This window comes from Cyanidioschyzon merolae, chromosome 6 (genome assembly GCF_000091205.1).
Source record: "Cyanidioschyzon merolae strain 10D DNA, chromosome 6, complete genome".
Taxonomy (NCBI): domain Eukaryota; phylum Rhodophyta; class Bangiophyceae; order Cyanidiales; family Cyanidiaceae; genus Cyanidioschyzon; species Cyanidioschyzon merolae.
In genome coordinates, this window is record NC_010132.1 from 372,246 (window position 1) to 396,702 (window position 24,457).

Here is a 24,457-nt window from a genome sequence, read left to right on the forward strand (position 1 = left end):
GCCCCTCCCGGCCGCTTCAAGGTGCCTTTGCGTGGCTTCCAGAATCGGGCGGACATCCTCATGTTCACATTTACGTAGAAAGGGTAACCAGTGAATCGATAGAAGAGTGCTGCTGTGCTCTAGAGCAAGTATGACAATGTACGGCTTTCGGGGAATCGTTTAGACGACCCAAAAAGAAGAGAGCTTGGCTGGCATGTGCAACCTGGGTACATGAGCTATATGCAGCCGCCCACCGGCGACCAAGTTATCCCTCTCGGACGCTGATCCAGAGGTACCGATGCTAACTTTTAGATCCATCCCAGATACGTTTGCAGATTTGGCCAAAAGTCCCTATTCAGGGTCACGTCGGATTCCCAAGGCTCTATCGATTGCAGCAAGCAGATCTACGTCACTCCGATGACGGCCTTGAGCGCCCTTACCAGGCTTACCGTGCAGGGGCTCTGCATCGGTATCTGCTTTTGAACCATTGCTGGCCTCTCTTGGGGCATCTAAGCGCTGCAACGGGCGTGCATCCAGCCCCTGCCTTTGTGTTCGCGATGCAAATGATGCCGGGCTCGGAATGCTCGATGAGGAATGCTCAGAGGCAACCGCTTCTGTAATCCGATCTGGAGGACGCGGCGGTTGCGTGGACGCCCTTTGAGTGATCAAGAGTTGCCGAACCATCTCGCCCAGTGCCTTGCGCTGGCTCTCGTTCATCGGATGGAGGGTGCTCAACAGCGACGTTGCCGACATTCTTGCCCGTGAATTCTGTGGCATCTCACGAGCGAATACGACAGCTTGCGCAATGGCTCTCAGGCGCTCTTGCATGAGACGTTGCTCCAGGGCCTCGAGTGCTTGCTGCTGCATCTCTGGAGTTAGGTTCGGCATCACGAGTACTCGTTCCTTAGCAGCTTCGGTCATTTGTAAGAAGAACGGGTCCCGTCGCAGCCACTCTACAAGGTCAGGAGCAATCCGATGTCGCATAGTTTCCTGAACCACCTCCCGGCCTGGAGTCAAAAGTCCCGTTCCATGCCCCGCATTCGCTCCACTAGCGGGCTGTGCGCTCTGCCTGGAAACAGCACCGAGAGGGCTCGGCATGCTTGCACGATACTGGAGGGAGCTCAACCGCTGTGGGATTCCCGCAGAGGCTTGACTCGATTTGCTCTCAGCAGCCGCGTTCGCCACCTGATTTCGTTCTGTGGAAGCTGCGTTGGAGGCCTCGTCCGGCACACTGTTTCGCCGTTGCACAAGATCAGAGAGTTGGCTTCGAATCGATGATGGCCCGTTGGACGCCGAGGAAAGCGACGCGGCGACTGCTCTCTGCGTGCTCGTAGGCGCTTGATGGAGACGCGGTAGCAACTGGCGACTTGGGTCAGTCCAAAATGTGCCGGGCTGAGCAAAAAAGCTTTGACCGTGGAAGATCCCATTCGTGGTTCTGTTCTGCGAGAGCTGCCGAGGGTCTATGAGCCATGATGAGCCGAAAGAACGTTTGCTCTGTAACCGCAAAATCGCATGGGCAATCGTATTCGTTGATGCTGGCAGAAGCTCCTCTTTTGTAGAGAGCTGCTCTTTGGCGGGGTGCACGTAGCCTCTCGCACTGGTTACCTTTTTCTTCATAGCCGGCGGTAAAGTCATCTGCATGATTCTCTCCCAAGACATGTTCAGATACAGAAGACGCGCAAGGGGATCCAACCGATCCGGCATGCTCTCTGTCTCAGCGCTATTCGGTTTTGACGCATATGGTATCCGCGGCCAAAAATACTTGCGGTGAAAGGCTCGGCATTTGGCGGCCTCTGTGGCAACATTGCCCGCCGTGATCCGGGAGTTGGTCTCAGCGATACCAGCGTTCCTCGTCACTTTGACAGTTGAAAGTGCAGCAAAGCTCCGATACAAGCTCAAATCTGCGTCTACCGGAGCAGTGTGATGCTGCTGATCACGATTGCCGCTGATCGCACGCGCAGACTGCATTCCGTGCATGAAGAGCAACTGCGAGTCGTACACTTTCCCTACACGCTTTGCATGTCTGCCGAAACGCGTTTTTGGTGCACCATCCTCGTCATCCAGAAGCTGAGAGAAATAGATTTCAGGAAACTCAAACGAAAGCACGACATTATGCAGATCGCTGTCGCACATATTGCGCTGGAACTGCGTGGCGACGTTCGTCACCTGCTTGGCACACTCATTGAGGAGCGGAACCCATCGATCTGGGCAGCAGCGTAATATATGCTCATAGACCCGGGACTCGATTACAGGGCGGCGGCAGTTTTTGCACACATACAATACAGGGCTGCGAGTCATAAAAATGTCGACATCCTCCAGCGCAACGCTGGGAGGCATGGATAGCTTCTGCGCGAGCTTCGCATCGTCTACGCTATCTCCCTCGACGGTGCTATCCAAGTACCAAGAATCGAGTCTATCCTTCAGAAACCCAACAAAATCCACGTTTATCTCTTGTCCACACGGAAGTGTTGCACACAGTTCCTCAGAGAGGAAACTTATCCTCCTTTTCTTCTCAAGCGGGTACTCGTGGCTTTTCGAAATTTGTGGCGGAGGAGGACGTTTCCGCTGTACTTTATCAGCAAAGCAGCGAGCAAGCGCACGGGCAGAAACGCAAACATCGGCTTCATCGGACAGTTCTAGGAGCTCGTGCATGATTTGCTTTTCTGAAGCGTCAAAACCCATTGGACACTAACAACGCGATTGCGCTAGGAAACGAGCGCTTCCCGCGCCGCGGCGGGCCTCCCGACAGTGCCCCGTTGCTGCCCAGTTCGAGGCAAATCGTCCCGCCACCACCTCTCCACAAATATGAGCACGCTTTCGCTTCTGGCAGAGGCAGCCCCAGGTTTCACACACTACTCAAGCTCCGGCGTTGTCCGAAACACACTATCCTACACACTGCTCCCCAGCAGCAGGCGCGGAGACTGATGATCGTCTGGTCGGCCGCACGGCGCGCGGTGCCATGCACTGGAATCGGTAGGCAGCAGGTACCACAGCCTGCAGCGTATACGATTAGAAGCGGCTATACTGAGCTATGGAAAACGAGGTCTATGTTTTGTTGCAGCGAACCTCAGCCATAAATTGAGTATTCCCCATGAAAACCAGGAACGTCCGTTCCAGGCAGAGCTTGCAGACGTTTGTTGTTTCGACGGTAGGTTTACCACGACGCGCATAAAAGTATTCCGCTCAGGTGCGGGCCACAAACACAGCCTCGAGCACAGTGCTCCTGCGAGCCGCGAGCGCCTTGATAACGTGTTGAGTAACGGGAGCAACGCGAACACAGCGGCGATGTGAACAGAACGTGCAGTCCTGCGGCCTGTCGCGCGCGAGATAGCGCTGTAAGAGTCGCGGTGTCGGGCTTTTTCGCGGACGCTCGCGTGAGGCCGAGTCTCGTGCAGCGCCCAGCGACAGACCACGTGCACTCGTGCACTCGACTGCGCGCTGCTGCCTGCATGTGCAGCACCAGCTCGGATACCAGCGTCAATGCCAGAGCTATCGAAACGCCAGGCTAGGATGGGCCAGTGAAGCGCTCGCTCTGTGCCTGCCTTTTGAACATTTCCCCGACTTTTCCTCGATACACGGCCTCGACATTCAATGTGCGGCTCTAACTGCTACTCGACTCAATGTTAGAGTTAGAATCCTCGGTCGTGTGTTCAGGGCGGCTCGTTTGACTCCTTTCTCCTGGCATTCGTGGCGCCAACGGAATCAAGATGACTCGGGGCGCCGTCGAACACGCGTTGGTGGCATATCCGAAAATATGGTTTTCCGGTTCGAGCGCCCAAGCGTCCACGCTTGTCCTTGCCTAAAATGTAGCCTGCCCGGATCACGCATGCTTCGCGTACTCAATGGACCTGCTTGGAGGCCACCCGTGGGCACGGCAATTTGTGCAGATGGATTTGCGAGGCGGACAACTCGACGTCGTGCCCTGGCGACATGCTCGCAGGCTCATGCCGGGCGTTCACTTTACTTGACACGCCGAATGGTGGATTCGGTTCGAGAGACCGATCGTGCGCTGCTTGCGGCCGTCGACGACTCGGCATTCGACAGCAGCATGGTACCTCTCAGGGCTGGTACGCTCGCAGATGTTCCTGTCTCCCCTGTTCGGACTGCAACGAGACTTGCACCGGGCCTCGAGGCACCGCATGGATCGCTCTCAGCAGAGCGTGCGTCACTGCTGAGCACGAAGCGAGTGCAGAGGGGTCGACACTTCTGGATCGACAGTTCTTAATCGAGCTCGTCTGTACTGATATCCCAGAACTTGCATCGTCATCGACAACATTGCGTTCCGCAAATGCTTTGTCGAACGGAGCAACGAACGCATTCGTATGCAGCGGTTAGCGTACTCGCCGAGTGATCGCCAAGAAGAAGCGGATCATCATCGCAGGGTCCGGCATCTGAAGCTGAGCCCGAGGAGGGCATTGACGGGTGTCGTCTGTAGCCATAGAAGGCATGCACTGAGCGACGGAGCTGGTGTCCTCGTCCCCCAGAGCAGCCCACGGAGGGGCAGGCACAGTGGACACACAGGAATCGCGGATCACGGTGATGGGTCCGCGCTGCAAAGCGCTTACCTGGGCTGTTTATAGAAGAGGTGCACGAATCGAGTGCGGCATGGACCCGAACTGCTGCCTGATGATGAAATGCGTTCGCGAGAGCGGGAAGCAGTAGAATCGGGGCATGCGCGTTGCTATCAGCAGACCTCGACTGCTGAGACTGAACCATGAGGCACCGGAGAGACCTGCTCATTTCAGGCGGGGGATGAGTTAGAGAGCGATGAAAAGGTATCGGTTGCTGGAAAGCCCGGAGAGACTTGTAATGATGACAGTGGGAACTGACCGATTGTTTATGGTGCACACCTGCTTTAGCGTAGTTGGACGTCTCTAATTTTGTCTCATATAGATATAAATCAAGTTTACCCATTTCGGAGACAAGATTTGCTTGCGGATCGCAGCCGCCGCTCCCTATTCGTTGACACCGGGCCATACGCTGCCCACTAGAGTTTGCGAAAAGCTAGTTCGAGCCCGTACGTCTGCTAGGAACTGACTCAAACAGGCAGTTGATATCGGTTTCCTAGATCTCGCAGGGCTATGTCACCTGCGTTGTCTAAAGACGCACATAGTCCGGTGCGACGGGTGCGCAAAGTGGCGGGCAAGTTCTGGAACAAGGGAACATATGGGGCTTGCTCGGATCAAGTGGAGCAGGAGCGCCGGCGCTCGCAGCTCGAGCATCGCGGACGGCAAATACCACGAAAGCGTTGTCTTAGAGACAGAAAAGGCAGAATAGGGAGGTTTCGGAAACACTATTTGTCAACTGAAGAGCTTTCACGACTTGCTGCTTACCAAAACTCCGGAACTGATCTTAGTATCACGTATCGTTATGTCCTGTCACCGATCTACGCGCGGTTGGTAGAGCTGCTACCAAAGAGCATCGCGCCCAATTCCGTGACGCTCGCTGGGTTGGTTTTTACAGTAACAGGGCATCTCGCGGTCGTCTTCCTTGCCTGCGATGGAGGTATACGAGATATCAAATCTCTTGCACAGTGGGTGCTGCACGCAAAACTTGGATTAACTGGCGAACCAAGCAATATTTTGAAACGCTCCCCGAACGATTCGTATGTCGTTTCTTCGCTGCTGAGTATGCCGGAATCATGCGCCAGTGGTAGCTCAGCGAGAATCGCATATGGATTCAGTGCGTTCTGTCTCGGCATGTATCAGCTTCTTGACAATCTGGATGGTAGGCAAGCCCGCCGGACGGGTTCCTCTTCCCCTCTAGGCCATTTTTTTGATCATGGATGTGATGCACTGAATGTTACATTTGCCGGCCTCACGTTCGCGCTGACTGCTCAATTTGGTTGGTCTCTTTGGACGACAGTGCTGCTTCTCTTCGTTGGAATGATGCCTTTTTTCTTCGCTACTTTGGAGGAATATTTTAGTGGTGCGCTTGTGCTACGCGAGATTAACGGCCCAAACGAAGGCTTGCTTCTCATGCAGCTTCTCACGTGGCTGACGGCTATATGGGGCCCGGCGTTCTGGAAAAGATTAGTGGTGGTTCCAGTCTTTCCGAGCAGCATTTTCTCCAAGCATATATGCTTGCCGTCGGCTGTGATTTCTATCCTAAGCAGTGGCGGTTACCTGGAAATTGCTCTAAGTCGCTCCGAATGGTCCATGTATCATGAGATGCTCCGAAATAGACGAGCGGTTGCCTTACCGCTCAATCGTCTGTTTTTTCTTTTCACATTGCTTCCAGTGCTACCCACAGTAATCTCGAATTTTATCACAATCTTTAGGAACGGCAGTCAACTCTCAGAGTCTCAAAGAAAACTTCGACGGAGGCATCTCGTTCGTCTCGCGGTGGCCTATTCTTTTCCATTTTTTACGCTAGCCATTGCGATGATTGGCTGGCCATTGTGCTCGCCCGCTGTGGTGCTTGCCAATGGACTATTGTATCATTGGCTCTGCGGGTTGACCTTTTTTTACATCTGTAGCAGACTGATACTGGCACATTTAACAAGTTCAGTGTATGGAAGTGCTTTCCCTGCTCTGATCCCCTTGTGGGCTGGTTTTCTGAACGCTTTACTTGGCCGACCTCTGCCAGAGTTCCTAGTGCTCCTGACGTCATTTCTCTTCATTCTGTTCATAGTGTCGCGTCGCGTTGTTGGGGTGGTCCGCGAAATAAGCACGTTCTTGGGAATCCGACCGTTCTCGATTGTTGGCGCCTCTTCTGAAAGGATGCACGGTACGGATAGCCGCTAAGAACAGTGCTGGCACTTGGTTTAAGTTCTGGCTTTGGATTCAGATGAGAAGCCGTCACTGTTTGTAATGAAACAGGATTGCAGGCTCGCACATCTACGCGAGCGGAAAGCCCGCGACGAATGCGGAGAAGGCTCAAATTTCCGTTACTTGTTTGAGAGTGCTCTGACAGGGACGGAAATGGGTGTTTGAAGGGAGGTCATACATTCTGAGCTGCGCATCATGATGTGAAACAGCGGATCCCGTGGTTGTTCTCGGCAAAGCATCTGCATCCCTGAGGGTGCAAACGCTTCCAAGGACCAAGCGGAAACTGTACTCTCGCTTACCGCTGCATGCTACGATTGAAACCTTGAAGTGCATACAATGAGGTGCCTAGCATAAAAGGAATATACTTTATTGGATGATGTGCGTCTGCGCCAGGTTGTTCTGCAGAACGCCTTGTGCTGGGCTGCCGATACGCCTGGAGTGTGCAGCGCTTTGAGCCGCTTTGCTCTATCCTTATCCATAGCAAGCGCCCAGCTGAGACTTTGGTGAGGATAGTATTCAAACAGCTCCCACGGATTCCTCATTCGCAGTTCGAAAGTATCCTGCTCCATGTCAGAGCCAAGTCAGCGCCGTTTGAATATATCTAATGCCAGAGAACTCTAGGTGCCTGAGCTGAATCGCGGAGTCGGTATCTGCTGCGCTTGCCTGCTATGCATGTCTTTGAGGCCGTGGTATCATGCTGGCATTCTAAATCCCTAAATTACTGGAATGGGCCAGTGAAGCGCTCGCTCTGTGCCTGCCTTTTGAACATTTCCCCGACTTTTCCTCGATACACGGCCTCGACATTCAATGTGCGGCTCTAACTGCTACTCGACTCAATGTTAGAGTTAGAATCCTCGGTCGTGTGTTCAGGGCGGCTCGTTTGACTCCTTTCTCCTGGCATTCGTGGCGCCAACGGAATCAAGATGACTCGGGGCGCCGTCGAACACGCGTTGGTGGCATATCCGAAAATATGGTTTTCCGGTTCGAGCGCCCAAGCGTCCACGCTTGTCCTTGCCTAAAATGTAGCCTGCCCGGATCACGCATGCTTCGCGTACTCAATGGACCTGCTTGGAGGCCACCCGTGGGCACGGCAATTTGTGCAGATGGATTTGCGAGGCGGACAACTCGACGTCGTGCCCTGGCGACATGCTCGCAGGCTCATGCCGGGCGTTCACTTTACTTGACACGCCGAATGGTGGATTCGGTTCGAGAGACCGATCGTGCGCTGCTTGCGGCCGTCGACGACTCGGCATTCGACAGCAGCATGGTACCTCTCAGGGCTGGTACGCTCGCAGATGTTCCTGTCTCCCCTGTTCGGACTGCAACGAGACTTGCACCGGGCCTCGAGGCACCGCATGGATCGCTCTCAGCAGAGCGTGCGTCACTGCTGAGCACGAAGCGAGTGCAGAGGGGTCGACACTTCTGGATCGACAGTTCTTAATCGAGCTCGTCTGTACTGATATCCCAGAACTTGCATCGTCATCGACAACATTGCGTTCCGCAAATGCTTTGTCGAACGGAGCAACGAACGCATTCGTATGCAGCGGTTAGCGTACTCGCCGAGTGATCGCCAAGAAGAAGCGGATCATCATCGCAGGGTCCGGCATCTGAAGCTGAGCCCGAGGAGGGCATTGACGGGTGTCGTCTGTAGCCATAGAAGGCATGCACTGAGCGACGGAGCTGGTGTCCTCGTCCCCCAGAGCAGCCCACGGAGGGGCAGGCACAGTGGACACACAGGAATCGCGGATCACGGTGATGGGTCCGCGCTGCAAAGCGCTTACCTGGGCTGTTTATAGAAGAGGTGCACGAATCGAGTGCGGCATGGACCCGAACTGCTGCCTGATGATGAAATGCGTTCGCGAGAGCGGGAAGCAGTAGAATCGGGGCTTGCGCGTTGCTATCAGCAGACCTCGACTGCTGAGACTGAACCATGAGGCACCGGAGAGACCTGCTCATTTCAGGCGGGGGATGAGATAGAGAGCGATGAAAAGGTATCGTGTGCTGGAAAGCCCGGAGAGACTTGTAATGATGACAGTGGGAACTGGCCGATTGTTTATGGTGCACACCTGCTTTAGCGTAGTTGGACGCGTTCCACTTGAGTCTGACATGGGTATCTCGGTCGCGTCAATGGCGTTCTCCGCTAAATTGCGTAGCGTTTCCGCCGTGGATGATTCGTCGCAAAACAAGTAACCGTTCTCAGGACACAATATGCACCCTGCCGGACAGCAGTTGTCAGAGCGCTTATTTTACTGCTTCATGTTTCTGACTTCTTTGGTTTGTCTGATCGAAACCTGGCGAACAGACGATCTCCGCAGATTCGCGCTCTTTTTCGCTATTGGTAGCACGCTAGCGCTCTTAGCCTGTGTCCCTGACTGGCCAGTCTATCGAAAAAAAGCTATCACTTGGAGAGAAATCCCAGCAGCAGTGAGCGTACCGACGAGCTCTTCCGCTTCAAAAGCGTCGACGCCGCGATGAAAATAGGGCGAGAACGCTCGGCTCTGTGCCGTTCAAGGAAGCGTGCCCGTATGGAAAGGTTCACGTCTTTGGTCACGGGTATCTGCGGCCGTTACGGCAAAATAAACCAACACGTACATACGCGGGGACTCCAACACCATAAGGCAGCGCTACATTTTTCACCTGCATACGAGCCCAATTTGTAAGCAGTACGTCACGAGAACCATTTGCTCGATGACATGCTAGAAATGCGAAGCGATGCATGGATGGGGATGCCTTAGAAATATCAGAAAAAAGCGCTTTAATCCAGTCATCCTGCATGTACAGTACGAGCAGCGTCAACGCAACGTCAATGCGTGCGGACAACCTATGTTGTGGGAGGCATTTGCGCGCCTGATGCTCTGCACCGGTAACCTCAGCAACATGTACACAATGACATAGCGACTACGGAGCCGTGCCTCCGGTTCCGTGTGTGCGCTAGGGTCTCCGTCTCCTCTTGGTTCTGAAGTTCCGACAGACACCCTCATTAGTGACGCGTAGTCTGTAAAGGCGATCATTGATAGACAACGCACTGTGCTGAAGGACCTCGGGGGACGCGATGCTCATCTGCGTGGCCAAATTAGAAGCGATAAAGCTGAGGCCTATGAAAGGTCCCGGAGCTCAGTGAACCCCTTGTGATCATCACGCGCTAATACGAATCCGCTCTCCTGGAGATGAAAGCTCCCTTACACAGTAAAGCATCGAAGGTGCTGTCTCGCTTTCTGAGGCCCGCTCTACTCGGGGCTCCAATCCCAATAAGAAAAACCAAGTCTCACGCTCGGGCAGCAAATGCAACGTTGTTGTAAATGCTTCTATATGATGCAGGGCCTGCAATTTGATGGTATCAGATTGGGATCACCGTCACTGCAGCTGCCAGAGAACGTGAGATATATGCGCTCAAAAAGATTATTCAGGAATGTAGAAGGTTTCCAGCGGCTTCTGGGCATCTGCGCTTGATCTGTTGCCGCAAAATGGAGCAGAGCACTGCTCACTAAGCTGGAGCATACCATGATAATACCCAGCAATGCGGCCGAGAGTAGCCAAGAATACATATGGATGAGAGCAGTCGAGCGTCTGTCCGCACTTCCAGCTCAAGAGAGCGGTGTCGCCAGGCACACCTCGAGTCAGAAATTCTTGCAGCTGCACGGGCATCTGATTTGAACGTAGGCATCTGCAGCGAGAGTCTAAAAAAAAAATTTTCAAATATCACATACCACGCAGCTCCGTGATCCTCGGACTCGATGCTCTGCACGATGCACGCTGCTTGTTGTAAATGCAAGGTGGGCATCTCGTTTGAGCTCTTTGGGGCTGCCTAGCACTCTTATTTCCAGACGGATTCCCAGTTTTCCTTGTTACGTTTCTCACAATTTCGCCGAATAGTTCGAAGATCATGCCAAGGCAGACATTCACATGCTATATAGCGCTTTTCGTTGGGACGGAAGCGACAAATACCACCTCCCCATGGTGGGTATCCAGGAGTGCGCTTTTCCTTCAAGCTCCATGCCTTTTAGAGCATGCGCGTAAGAGACGCAGGCTGTCGAGGCCCATGTGAACGTGCGCTTCAGAGGGAGACTATTTGGCACGGGTCGGCGTGGTGATCCGCTTCGAAACGTCGTTTATTGGAGTTATTGACTTCACGCCCGAATCTGACCGAAAGTCTCCGCGCGGTACGTTTGAGCGAAAAACCGCCCCCTGGAGCACTTTCCGGAACCTGCTGCACTAACATACTCGTGGTTCTAGTGTAGAGGAGAACGCGCTCGAAAAGAGCGAGACCGCGTTTCTCGAATATGTATGAGGCAAGCCCCAAACGACTGCCCTTGAGTGAGGTTGTGAAGCAGGCGCCGCAGCAACTAGGTCATAAGCGTCTCGTGTGCAAGCCCCAAGAGCAGCAAGTTGCAGTTGTCCTTGCTGCAGGAAGTGGCACGCGTTTCCATTCAGAGACTCCAAAGGTGATCTACCCTTTAGATGGTAAACCGCTTGTCCGACACGTCGTTGAGGCCGTCGAACAGGTGGACGTGCCCACCGTGGTTATCATCGGTCACGAAGGTAGTCGGGTGATGAAAGCTTTGGCGGATAAAAACGTAATATTCATAGAGCAAACTGAACGCGTAAGTTTTAACCACTGCAACTCTATGAACGGAGCGTGTGCTCGTTCAAGTCGCCCTATCAGGCCAGCAAGGCTTGCGCTGCGACAGCAGCTTTTGCTCTTCTAACAAACACTTATTGCTCACGCTGTAGATTGGAATACTAACCATGCGCGTTAACACATGCACTTCGCACGCCGAGTCAGCTTGGCACCGCTCATGCTGTATACCTTGCTCAGTACGCACTTCCGGAGCAATTTGACGGAGATATCATCGTTCTCTATGCTGACGTTCCCGGAGTCGATAAGGATCTGCTGCAGGCAGTCCTGGAGCGCAAACAAAACCATCGCCGTGCTGACCCCACCTTTGGTGCGCTGGTTGTTACCGGCAGCCGTTCACTCTCTCTCATGTCTGCATCAGGAAACTATGGTCGAATCGTGCGTGACGAGCAGGATCCTTTATGCATTCGTGAAATCGTAGAAAAGAAACAGATCGATAGCATGCCAGAAACGAATCCTCGAAAGCGCATGCTCGCCGATTGCGATGAATTCAACTCTGGTATTTTCGTTGCCCGAGCCCCGGCACTGTTCAGAGCTCTCGGGAGTGTGCTTCCGCACAGAGTAGGTCAACATCGTTGTGAGTACTATGCCACAGACTTTGTGGAGCACATGGTTGCATATGGCCTTCACGTTTATGCATGGCAGGTACCAGCTGCACTACAGTTCAAGATAGAGGGTGCGAACACGTTGGAAGAGGCTCAAGAGCTCGAGCGGCGCTTGCGAACGCAGTCATCGAGCGGTAGATAGACGCATGCGGTACCGTTGTCAAAATTTAAAACGGTAACGAATGTCGGCTCAACTTCCCGTGAGGAGTGCCGCTGCGTGTGGGTACGCTGTCATTCCAGGGGTAGAGAACCTGTTGCAAGCGGACGAAACCAGCGCGGTTGCCTCAAATGCTTACCTCGCTTTTTTTCGGTTATACTCAAAGCACTGAATTTTGGAACAGCTGTGCTGGCTCACCTTTTATGTTTTTGTTTGTCTTTCTCTCAGGTCCCTCATAAAAGCAATCCATCCTTTGGGTGCGAGAACGCTCGCGGAAACACCAAAGGCCCTCACTGCCAGCTTGCGAGCACAACGGCTTCAGTTCTACGAGTGAGTCACTCAGTGGGTTCATCAAGCGAATGAGCTACACGTCGCCTGGCCCTGATCCTGGGGCTCGGGAGCCCAAAACAGAACTTATCCAGCGCTACCCCAACGATTGCCTCTTCTTCAGCGCATTCCACTCCATGCGTACGCTGACAATGACTCCAAAACATGCCGCAGGATGTCGGGTTTCGACACCCTTCATACGAATGGTGATGAAGAGTCACCGATGGAATACGCAGAAGCACGCGGCTATGGGAGGCCTTTGCGCGTCGCATACCTGGTCATCGATTCCGTATGGAAACACGAGCTCGTATTCCGCGGGCAACGGACGTTTGCCGCTCTCGATGAGACACGTCCAGCTACGGACGCTCGACATGTGGCTAGGTACGCCACGAAGGGCATATTGCCGTCCTACACGACGACACAAGCGAGCATGAAGCCACCATGTGCTCCAGTGGCGACCACATCCCGCAGTTGCCACCGAGCCGCCAAACAGACATGTCCCTTCGACACACCTGATCGTTCGTCGACGCACTTTTGGCTTCTTGGTCCCACTCTCATCTGCCGCGATCTCAGAAGAGATCGCTGTCCAGTACGCCGTAGGTGCCATCGAGTACACACGCGAGGGCGGCGTTGAGCGGCTCGGCGATCCTGCATACTGGTTCAGGTTCAGAGCAGTCATAGGCCCCTTGTCGGTTGTCAACCGCCATACAAGCGCTCGCGGATCTATAGACGACGAGTCGTTCGCATCCGTGGACCCGAAAGCCGCAGAACGCCTTCAGAGCTCGCGCAGCTTCGTTCCTGGCGGATGCTCGCGCAGCTTCTCTAGCTTTGGTGCACCTCGTCCAGCAGCAGCTGTTCAGAGCAGCTGCGCATGCAGAGGAGCCAGCTGTGCGCATTCCTCGGGGCGTGCTCGAGCGAGCCTTTCCGAGGCACAGTACAGCTGATGCTCTGCACAGAGGATACGATACGGCGTGCTCGTGAACTAGCGGAATTGCAAACAAACACATAAACACACTTACTCACATACACATAAACACAAACACACGTTCTAGCGTACCTTGACCTGCACGCTACCGCATCAGCGAACGCAAGTGCTACAGTATAGGTCCCTGAAGGAATCGAATGAGCACCACTATCCTAGAGCAGCTGCAGTTCCGCGCTGAGCGCTCCATGAGGCGCACGCTTTTGATGCCGCATCCTACACTCAGTGGCCGAGAAAAGCGTGACTGATGCAGCGGATTCATGGCGCGTCGATAGAGCTAAACTGCGGAATAGTGGCGGAGACTGCAGTGGCAGCGGACTCGGAAGCGCTGCCCCAACGCCAGCCAGAGTCGCCCTCGCACCGAGCCAACAAGCTGGCTTTCGCTAGCGCGTTCCGCGAGTCGGAGAACAAAGTGGCCGATCAACTGCGTCGTTTGGAGGGAGCGTACGGCGTGGAGCACGCTACAGCGCACAGGCGCTTCTCTCCATTTCGCTTGACACGAGCGTACGTCGAGTGCAGCGATCGGCTCTGCAGGACGCTCACCGACGCGTTCAGCACACCGTACGCACAGCACGAGCACGAGCACGAGCACGAACTCACAACGAAACAGGTAGCGTGGACGAGTGTGAAGCAGTGCCGGACGCTCTAGACGGTGTACGGCAAGCTTGCCGGACGTCCGACGGCGATGCAACTGGACGCGGCAGGCTCTCTGGGGCGTGACCCCACCCCCCCGGCAGCGACGTACTGTAGGGCTCTCACTCTCCCCGAAACTCGAACGCCAGGCTCAGCGTCTGGAAATATGTCGGGCGTGTGGAGCGTCCAGCGAGTTTGTGCCGAACGAGTTCGCCAACGAATCCACGAGGTCTCAGTGTGGGCGTTGCGGTGAAACGCGACAGACTACCGATGCAGCACTATCAGAGGCGAGTTGCCAGGAGAGCGTGTCCAACGGGTTTCCACCTGGAGTTAGACACCGAAATGGTACGTTTCAGGAAACCAGCGAGTTTGGTGTGTCGTTTATATACACCGGGATCGGTTCTTCTTCGCGGATACTGAACGATAATGGTTTTCAGCTATTCGATGCTAATGAGTACTGGCGTACCACCCAAAAGCTGTACCTAGAAAGAATTCGTTTAAAATGTTTCATTCATAGAGAGGGATTCATGCAAGCTGAGGCAACCGGTTCCGAGGGGTCTAACAATGAAGCCTCGTGGGCTGCACCCGGGCACTTGTCTTTTGTCTCGCAAAAGCATAAGTCACGTGTTTGTTCGGCTTTTCGTTTGCTTTGTGAGGTCGCACACGTGGGGCAAACTGTGATGCTATGGCCGGTAGGCCCTTTCTCAAACATCCGACAAGGGGAGTGTGCACGGTTATGCTGTCCACAAGCAGTTGAAAACGCTTTCTTGATATTCGCCCATCCTGTGTGTAGGTGGTCACGCCTCTGATTAGAGACGCCGGTAGCGCCGAAAGCAACAGCTCGCAAAACGTTCGCACCTTTTTCGGGAGCAGTCAGCACCCACATGTCTACTTCTAGACATTAAGAATTCCTAGGAACAGGGTCAAAAGAATACACAGAGGTATCAGAGACAGCAGATACGTCACAAGAAGCTGACGGCCTGCATACGCTGCCTCGTCTGCGTCACCTTCGAGTTGGAGGCCAACCACGATATTCTGCGCGGGTGGCATCACTGCTTGGAGAATCATTACGAAACGCATCAGGGTACCCGTTGGTCCCGCGGGAATCAATCCGAAAGCGTCCGCAAGTGGAAATATGAGTGCAAACGTCAAACATGGGAGAAGAATACAGCGTGTTATCAACGCTGGAACCACAATTTCGAAATCTGCTGAGCCAAGAAGCCGCAGAGCCCGCTGATACAGTCCAACGATAAAGCTCAGCGGCAGAAACAGCTTGGTTGGGTGCGATGCAGTCGTTGATGATCCATTCCGTGCGACAAAACTGTATCTGGCGGAGGAGCCGTGCCCAGGTCTGCTCGCCAACGAGGCTGCTAAAACGAGCATAGCACATGCCCCGTTCGCTGCAGCCAAAGATTTCACTGTAAGGACGAGCCCAACCGAGAGCACGTGATTGTTCTGGAAGAGGAGGTTTCGCAGCGGAGCAACGAGTCCGCAGAGCAGACCGATAATCGATGCAAACGCGGGCGGTGTCCCGAGAGCATAGATCAGTGACCCTATTCGACGAATGGCTACAGTGTAGAGGCCGCTGTGCAGTATCTTTGAAGTCGCTTCATACTTCGGTGGATCCCCCGATCGCTGTGGATCCATATCAGGGGCGCCCGTTTTCGTGCCTTCCAACTGCTGAGCGTTTTCAACATTTGGTGCACCGAAATTTGCATGAAGATAAGGCCAAAAAGCTGCAGTCCAAGTAATACAGTAGATCGACATCAATCCTAAGCTGCTCGTCGCCCGACTTGGATCGGATGCAAAGATGCTACTATAAAAGAGTCCAGGCAAAGAGGTAGAGTTTCCAAAACCGCAAGCAATTCTGATGAACCGGCGCTTATTCGAGGAAACTTGCAGGAGAGCAGATAGCAGCTCACCAGCGGCAATGCCTGCAATGATATGCAGGAACGCTGCAAAAAAGAGTGGCAACATGGATGTGTGCCCGCTTGAAGCCACATGTGCGGAAATATTCACAAAACACAGCGCCGGAAGAAAAATATGGTACACAGCTTTGGATAGACCTTGAACGGTTTGAGGGTCCAATATATGTGTGCGATGAAGCAAATATCCAGTCATAAGAAACAGGGACATCTCCCAAACCGCAATGAGCGACGCACGGACTACTTCAAGTCGGAAGACATATTCCATGGAGCGCCTATGTTTTGATACCTGTGCAGAAGAGAATCTGGCAGTGTCGGATGCAGCAGCGCACAGTTTCAGGCTTCGATGGCGTCCTAGTGCCGTTCCCATGGACCGCACACGACTTTCTGGAAACTCCTGCAGTCCCATCGACCATGGTCGATGCAATGGGGCAATGGTCGAAACCCGACACTGCAGCTTGACGCTCAACGGGGACTTTTTTCGAGTCTCGACGGAGACGCTTTCCCGCGTACTCCTGGTTGCCGCAACCGGCACGGGCAGTGTTGGTACCGGACTTTCCCCGAGATGCATTCGGGAACGCCGCACTAGACGAGCTGATCTTTTTGTCCAGTTGGATCCTCGTGCACCACATCTTCGCGAATATGCAGCTTCCGGCGCATGCTTGGAGTTAATCAAGCCCTGCGCAGAAACCCCACAGAACGATAGACAGCGAGCACCCAGGGCGTCGCCAATCTCACAAGCTCCACCAGCGACGAGGCCTCGCGCTCGCGATAGGCAAACGTCATCTTTGGTTCCACATGCGAAGACATAAGGCATCATGAATGTTTCAGAAGCAAATTGGCTGTGCAGTTGCCAGCGTGCAAAGCACGACCCCAAGCGTGCACGGGAACGAGTGTTCGCCGCTCCCTATCAGGTCTCTCCAGACGCTTCCAAATAAAAGTACACCGAAATCAAAACCACCTCTGCCTATATCCTTCGAGTGTTGCCAACTTAACAGCTTACTGTAAACAAGCAAGAAATAGCACTGCAGCACAATGTACCGGTGCCTGCACACCTCGCCAGGCAAAACTGCAACGCCAAGCCGCACCTTCACGCAGGCAAACGTGGTCGGAGGGAAAGCTCCTACCCGATTTCCAGTGCACTCAATAAGCTTAGAGAGAGCAACTGGGAATGGAAGCGTTGAATTGAACAGAAGCTGCTACTGAGTTGCAACGAATCCTCTACGCATACGGGCACCGCTTCGTCTGCCCTGTATCGTATGACGCAACAGAATCGCGTCAGCGCTCTAGAGCGATTCCGCCACCGCTCATAGACGGTGTCGAACGTCGAAGCGAGGGATTCTCCGAGAGGCTCGGAAGCTCCCCGTGGGAACACGTTGACGTTTGGAAAGTTTCCGAGGCTGTTTGGTGACAGGCAGGGGCGAGCTACAGCGCAGCTTACAGGACTGCTTTGTTGGCCTGCTGCTTCGGATGTCCTCGCGGCCTGGCCCCGAGTTCAGCGGGGCACCGTTTCGAAGTCAGGAGTCGAATATTGTGGCGGCGGTCCCGCCGGGGAGCTCTCCTCCGGTCAAGATAGGGTCCTATGTGCTCGGAAAAACGCTTGGTGTCGGATCTTTTGGTAAAGTCAAGGAAGGCTATCACGAGCTATGTGGTCAGAAGGTTGCCGTGAAGATTCTGAATAGAAGTAAGGTGCACGTCATGGATATGACGCCGAAAGTGCGTCGAGAGATCATGATTCTTCGCCTTCTGAATCATAAGCACCTCATCAAACTCTATGAGGTGATTGAGTGCCCCAGCGATATTTTTGTGGTCACTGAGTACATAAGCGGTGGCGAGCTCTTCGACTTTATCGTTGAGCGCGGACGGCTGCCGGAGAATGAGGCCCGGCGCTTCTTTCAACAGCTCATCGGTGGCGTAGAATATTGCCACCGACACATGATCATACACCGAGATCTGAAACCAGAGAACTTGCTCTTGGACGAGAATTTGAACATCAAAATTGCCGACTTGGGCCTGGCGAACATCGCTCGAGATGGAGAGTTTTTACGCACCTCGTGCGGCTCCCCGAACTACGCGGCACCAGAGGTCATTAGCGGAAAGCCATATGCAGGCCCAGAAGTAGACATATGGTCCTGTGGTGTTATTCTGTACGCACTTCTGTGTGGCTCGTTGCCTTTTGATGATGAATCCATTGCGGCACTGTTTCGACGCATTAAGAGCGGTCAGTACCAGATGCCATCCTACTTGTCGCCGGGCGCCCGAGATTTGATCAGCAGAATGCTCATTGTGGATCCGCTCGCCCGAATTACGATAGAACAGATTCGCAAGCACCCTTGGTTTGTTGAGAACCTTCCACGGTATTTGTCGCTTCCACCGCCGACGGGGTGTGCGAGAAGCCGCTCTATCAATGTTGAGGTTCTGCGGGAATGCATTCGACGAACAGGGTTTCCCGAGGAAAAAATTGTCTGGTCCTTGAAGCATGGGAAGCGAAATGCGTACACGGTGGCGTACGAGTTAATTCATGATGCAATGAATCGGATGGACGATTCTATGCTTCAGCCAGTGGATATTCGTTCACTGTTCAGCTTTCCCGGTATCGGCACTGGATCTCGGGAGAAGAATGTTCCCGAGAGCATAGATACCGGAGCTCATGGTGATGCAGCTTCGCGAGCGGCAGTGTTGCCAAGTAGCGCAACAAGCGCTGCATCCGCATCTCCGTTGCAATATCTTGATGAGCTAGACGAAGACGACATCATGCCATGCTTCGTCTTCGGGTCAGCATCTCGTCGAATCCAGCTCGGAATCGTCAATAGCTATCTTTCGGCTTCTGAAATTATGATGGAGCTGTACCGAGCGCTCTCCGTATTGCAGTGGAGATGGAAATCACCATCGGTTTACCATATTCGAGTGATAGCTGCGAGCATCGAGTCAGCGTTACCCGGTGCGAAACAGGTGCGATTGGTAATTCAGTTGTACAGAACGACAAGCCGCTTTGTCGTGGATATAGCACTTCACGATGGTGACCTTTTCAGCTTTATCCTCGCCTGTCATATGATCGTATGCGAGCTGCGGATCTAGACGGGCCGTGCTTCATTTGGCTCCTTCCTTCGCTCATGTAGCGCGAACGCAACACCGCTCTAAACGCCGGACGCAAAGCGCGTACTCACCGCTTCATCTGCCCTGGACTGAACCTGTCCAAGAAAGCGAAGAGTTCTGATAGTCAACAGAACGTCCCTTTCCTGAAGAATAGGTGGTTGCTCGAATGTCTGTTATGCAGCAAATGCATTGCAGGTGCTGTCGGCATATCTCGACGACTACTGGTGTTATCATCTTTAATGGTTTCTTTTGGCCATTCCATAGGTGTTGGCTAGACACAACGACCTACCATTGTAAAAGAGCTATTCGCTCGATTCGCACAAGAGGCTGTTCAGGAACATGGAGCACAGAATCAGTGGCGCATTCGCAACCGCCTCAGTACACTGTTCCGTTTGGAGGCGCTAAACTGCAAGTCGCTGATGTGGCTTTGTCGTCGGCGCGTCTGTTCAATCGTCACCTAGGTGCTCAGAAGCCACGACCCGTTATCTCTGGAATGCACGCTGAAGAACGACCTCGAGCACGAGGGTTATAATCAAAGCACTGAATTTTGGAACAGCTGTGCTGGCTCACCTTTTATGTTTTTGTTTGTCTTTCTCTCAGGTCCCTCATAAAAGCAATCCATCCTTTGGGTGCGAGAACGCTCGCGGAAACACCAAAGGCCCTCACTGCCAGCTTGCGAGCATAACGGCTTCAGTTCTACGAGTGAGTCACTCTGTGGGTTTACCAAGCGAATGAGCTGCACGTCGCCTGGCCCTGATCCTGGGGCTCGGGAGCCCAAAACAGAACTTATCCAGCGCTACCCCAACGATTGCCTCTTCTTCTGCGCATTCCACTCCATGCGTACGCTGACAATGACTCCAAAACATGCCGCAGGGTGTCGAGTTTCCACACCCTTCATACGAATGGTGATGAAGAGTCACCGATGGAATACGCAGAAGCACGCGGCTATGGGAGGCCTTTGCGCGTCGCATACCTGGTCATCGATTCCGTATGGAAACACGAGCTCGTATTCCGCGGGCAACGGACGTTTGCCGCTCTCGATGAGACACGTCCAGCTACGGACGCTCGACATGTGGCTAGGTACGCCACGAAGGGCATATTGCCGTCCTACACGACGACACAAGCGAGCATGAAGCCACCATGTGCTCCAATGGCGACCACATCCATCAGTTGCCACCGAGCCGCCAAACAGACATGTCCCTTCGACACACCTGATCGTTCGTCGACGCACTTTTGGCTTCTTGGTCCCACTCTCATCTGCCGCGATCTCAGAAGAGATCGCTGTCCAGTACGCGGTAGGTGCCATCGAGTACACACGCGAGGGCGGCGTTGAGCGGCTCGGCGATCCTGCATACTGGTTCAGGTTCAGAGCAGTCATAGGCCCCTTGTCGGTTGTCAACCGCCATACAAGCGCTCGCGGATCTATAGACGACGAGTCGTTCGCATCCGTGGACCCGAAAGCCGCAGAACGCCTTCAGAGCTCGCGCAGCTTCGTTCCCGGCGGATGCTCGCGCAGCTTCTCTAGCTTTGGTGCACCTCGTCCAGCAGCAGCTGTTCAGAGCAGCTGCGCATGCAGAGGAGCCAGCTGTGCGCATTCCTCGGGGCGTGCTCGAGCGAGCCTTTCCGAGGCACAGTACAGCTGATGCTCTGCACAGAGGATACGATACGGCGTGCTCGTGAACTAGCGGAATTGCAAACAAACACATAAACACACTTACTCACATACACATAAACACAAACACACGTTCTAGCGTACCTTGACCTGCACGCTACCGCATCAGCGAACGCAAGTGCTACAGTATAGGTCCCTGAAGGAATCGAATGAGCACCACTATCCTAGAGCAGCTGCAGTTCCGCGCTGAGCGCTCCATGAGGCGCACGCTTTTGATGCCGCATCCTACACTCAGTGGCCGAGAAAAGCGTGACTGATGCAGCGGATTCATGGCGCGTCGATAGAGCTAAACTGCGGAATAGTGGCGGAGACTGCAGTGGCAGCGGACTCGGAAGCGCTGCCCCAACGCCAGCCAGAGTCGCTCTCGCACCGAGCCGACAAGCTGGCTTTCGCTAGCGCGTTCCGTGAGTCGGAGAACAAAGTGGCCGATCAACTGCGTCGTTTGGAGGGAGCGTACGGCGTGGAGCACGCTACAGCGCACAGGCGCTTCTCTCCATTTCGCTTGACACGAGCGTACGTCGAGTGCAGTGATCGGCTCTGCAGGACGCTCACCGACGCGTTCAGCACACCGTACGCACAGCACGAGCACGAGCACGAGCACGAGCACGAGCACGAGCACGAACTCACAACGAAACAGGTAGCGTGGACGAGTGTGAAGCAGTGCCGGACGCTCTAGACGGTGTACGGCAAGCTTGCCGGACGTCCGACGGCGATGCAACTGGACGCGGCAGGCTCTCTGGGGCGTGACCCCCACCCCCCCGGCAGCGACGTACTGTAGGGCTCTCTCTCTCCCCGAAACTCGAACGCCAGGCTCAGCGTCTGGAAATATGTCGGGCGTGTGGAGCGTCCAGCGAGTTTGTGCCGAACGAGTTCGCCAACGAATCCACGAGGTCTCAGTGTGGGCGTTGCGGTGAAACGCGACAGACTACCGATGCAGCACTATCAGAGGCGAGTTGCCAGGAGAGCGTGTCCAACGGGTTTCCACCTGGAGTTAGACACCGAAATGGTACGTTTCAGGAAACCAGCGAGTTTGGTGTGTCGTTTATATACACCGGGATCGGTTCTTCTTCGCGGATACTGAACGATAATGGTTTTCAGCTATTCGATGCTAATGAGTATGAATGGTTTTGGACTGTCTCTTGTGGCGTGAGGAGTATCGAAAAATTATGAACATGTCCTCGGAGGCCCACTCGATAAGTTTGTCTGCGATAGGTGTCCACGCCCACGTGGATTTGGCTCAAGAAACCCCAAATATCTTTAATACTGCACCGGCGGGTATTTTGCACCTGTGATGCAACTTTGCGAGGCCTGCGTTCGGATATGCCCTCTGTGTGGCGTACAAGATCTTCATGTACGCCGGATACGCTGCAATATTGACATGGGAGTTTGAGGCTACGTTGCGCTGCGTTCGTGCAGATGTAGATGCATTTGATCTGGATGCGTTGCTTTCGTTGTTTGCGCTGCCAGCTTGAGCAGCCTCGTCAGTCATAACAGGCAGTGATCCCTCGACATAAAGTGCTTTGGCGTGATTCTGGAACACTTGGTTGACGCGGAACGATCCGTATGCTTGATGCCGTTTCTCTTAATCAACCAATATTGTAGTCCGGCATTTTCTTTTGCAAATCTGTGCATTTTTGAATCCAAAGAAACGTTCAATGCTGAGCATGGACCGCACAGCTGTAGTCGCGCTGCTTCCCCGTCGCGAGAAAGCTTTCGCTCTGCGGGCGCTCATGGGGCACTTCATGTAAGTATGTTTGGGCGGGGTCGCGGGTGCCCCGCTTCCTAGGCAGCTGTGCCGATGAAGGCACACTTTTTCCATGTTGGAGTCTATTGGAGACCAATAGGCTTGACGCTTTTGCCCGAGCAGTGCGCTTCATAGCTGGCACGGCGTCGGCTACTCCATAGCCATGAATTGTGGCATGCCAGCGCTTTATCCCTTTGTTCTTCGATGGGATCTCCACCGTCTACGAGTGAACGTGCGCCAGCAGGAGCCTTTCCGGAGGGAGCAGTCGTTACATGCGCGCAACATCGGACCCAAGCGTTTGGCAGTTCCAATTAGGTGCTGTAAGATAAGGAATACAATCCATCTCGTTGCTCTCTTTTACTCTAAATCGACCAGACGTTTGTCAGCTGCACCACTTTCATACATGAGTCAGACGGCAGCTGGATTAGTTGATGTGTCACATGCGATGCCTCCGCCGTCCTGTGAGCACATAAACATCTTCATTGCTTCTGCTTTCGAGTCCAAGCAGGTCCTAGCCTCGCTCAGCAGATGCAGGATTAAGGTTTTAGGAATTAACTTCCAAGCTGTTGGAGAATCTGTCGATGGCAATTGAAACTCAAAGAAGTTTGTGGGGTATCCCTCTCTTTCAACGGCACGTCAGCATGAGAAATCTTCAAACAGTGAATGCAATGCAGGCGAGAGTGTTCATTACCAGGTTACGCCCGTCTTCGCGAGAGGACTCTCTTTTCTGGAGAGGCGTTATTGAAACGCATCCTATGCGAGCAGCTCCTCGTTACACTGGGTCGTTCTCATCACAGGCACATAAAATTTTAGATGAGCTCATCCATTCATTACGAATCCGTGGAGTACACGCTGAGCACCGTGCGCTCCAGCTGCGGAGAATCACTCGGAATTCAAGTGCAGTGCCTCCCAATTTGCACGATCTGCACTCCAAGTCCAACGACTTGCATCGCTTGAATCTGGTTCCCTGTCCAAAGGACCCTGTCTTGCTGGCAGAAGCTGGGTGAATATTACGGACATTGGCGTTTGGAGCCCTGCCAACTCCAGCTGGTGGAACAGCAGTTTATGTTCTGCAATCCCCGCTTTTCCTTATACCTCCAAGATCCATGGTAAACGTGATCAGTAAAACGAACGAAATCCCGCGACCATGGAGGGTAAACTGAAACCTACTGACAGACGCCTCTCAGCCTTTTTCGACGCGCCGCCTGCTATCGGTTTCAGGTTATGCAGACGAGCCTCGACCCTCAGAGTCTTTCCCAAGAAGCTGGATCGTTTCAGATCCTCGGATCTTATCGTCAACACCGCACATCTTCTGATACTGATGGCGGTGTTGAAGTCTCGATTCAGAAACTCCTTGCGTGCATTACCGTTGGTTGAACACACCGATGCAAGAATTGCTAGAACTCATGCCCTCTGCGATATCATAGTCTTGTCATCATCGCGTCGCGCACACAATTTTTGTCGACTGTCTCCCTTGTTCTTCGTCTTCTTCGTTACGTGCCCTTCTTTGTTCGATTGTCGGCGGGATGACGATTTTTCCGTTTGTTTTCGGCAGCTGGCGATGACGGCCCGCCAGGATCTTGGACTTCCATGTCCTTAACGTGCCCTTGGATATTTTATTTTTCCGAATGTACTCGCTCCTGTATGCCCTTAGGTGAGGATCTTCCTGGATGGAATCGATTTTGCGGAAGAAGGATGATACGTGCGTCGGTGTCACCGCCCAGAACGCTACAGCGATTTGCCCTGTGGAGCGATTATTACATTCCATTACAAAAAAACAGTCAGACGATATGGTAGAACAACAAAAAGTTCTATGCAATGAAAAGCGGATCTAGCCCAACAAAATGGGCAAACGCTTGGGCGTAACGAGAATGGTGAAATATCACGTTGTCCAGCAGAAGGACGTCGCCAGGCGTCAGCCAAAATTCTTC

At 53.6% G+C, this 24,457-nt stretch overlaps 5 protein-coding genes and 3 non-coding genes across 8 annotated transcripts, besides 2 other annotated features; 4 read left to right on the forward strand and 4 right to left on the reverse strand.

Moving 5' to 3' along the window:
• Window positions 1-330: 330 nt before the first annotated feature.
• CYME_CMF131C (hypothetical protein) lies at window positions 331-2,661 on the reverse strand (the record flags this gene model as incomplete). The annotated part of the gene is made up of 1 exon (XM_005535728.1): window positions 331-2,661. One exon carries the CDS (start codon window positions 2,659-2,661, stop codon window positions 331-333), a length of 2,331 nt encoding a protein of 776 aa, XP_005535785.1.
• Window positions 2,662-2,977: 316 nt separating this feature from the next.
• CYME_CMF132T lies at window positions 2,978-4,901 on the forward strand. The gene has a single exon (XR_002461262.1). It is a non-coding gene; the product is annotated as a hypothetical transcript (transcript).
• A 159-nt stretch (window positions 4,902-5,060) lies between these two features.
• CYME_CMF133C (ethanolaminephosphotransferase) lies at window positions 5,061-6,725 on the forward strand (the record flags this gene model as incomplete). The annotated part of the gene is made up of 1 exon (XM_005535729.1): window positions 5,061-6,725. The coding sequence occupies one exon, from the start codon at window positions 5,061-5,063 to the stop codon at window positions 6,723-6,725; it is 1,665 nt and encodes a 554-aa protein (XP_005535786.1).
• Window positions 6,726-8,957: 2,232 nt separating this feature from the next.
• Window positions 8,958-10,435: a sequence feature (possible transcribed region).
• Window positions 9,501-11,387: a sequence feature (possible transcribed region).
• On the forward strand, window positions 11,030-12,132 carry CYME_CMF136C (similar to UDP-N-acetylglucosamine pyrophosphorylase; the record flags this gene model as incomplete). The annotated part of the gene is made up of 2 exons (XM_005535730.1): window positions 11,030-11,350; window positions 11,533-12,132. 2 exons carry the CDS (start codon window positions 11,030-11,032, stop codon window positions 12,130-12,132), a joined length of 921 nt encoding a protein of 306 aa, XP_005535787.1.
• Window positions 12,133-12,330: 198 nt separating this feature from the next.
• Window positions 12,331-14,421, reverse strand: CYME_CMF137T. The gene has a single exon (XR_002461263.1). It is a non-coding gene; the product is annotated as a hypothetical transcript (transcript).
• A 562-nt stretch (window positions 14,422-14,983) lies between these two features.
• Window positions 14,984-16,834, reverse strand: CYME_CMF138C (hypothetical protein, conserved; the record flags this gene model as incomplete). The annotated part of the gene is made up of 1 exon (XM_005535731.1): window positions 14,984-16,834. One exon carries the CDS (start codon window positions 16,832-16,834, stop codon window positions 14,984-14,986), a length of 1,851 nt encoding a protein of 616 aa, XP_005535788.1.
• Window positions 16,835-17,484: 650 nt separating this feature from the next.
• Window positions 17,485-19,092, forward strand: CYME_CMF139C (serine/threonine protein kinase SNF1; the record flags this gene model as incomplete). Its single annotated transcript, XM_005535732.1, has 1 exon — window positions 17,485-19,092. The coding sequence occupies one exon, from the start codon at window positions 17,485-17,487 to the stop codon at window positions 19,090-19,092; it is 1,608 nt and encodes a 535-aa protein (XP_005535789.1).
• A 286-nt stretch (window positions 19,093-19,378) lies between these two features.
• On the reverse strand, window positions 19,379-21,642 carry CYME_CMF140T. The gene has a single exon (XR_002461264.1). It is a non-coding gene; the product is annotated as a hypothetical transcript (transcript).
• Window positions 21,643-24,457: the final 2,815 nt, after the last annotated feature.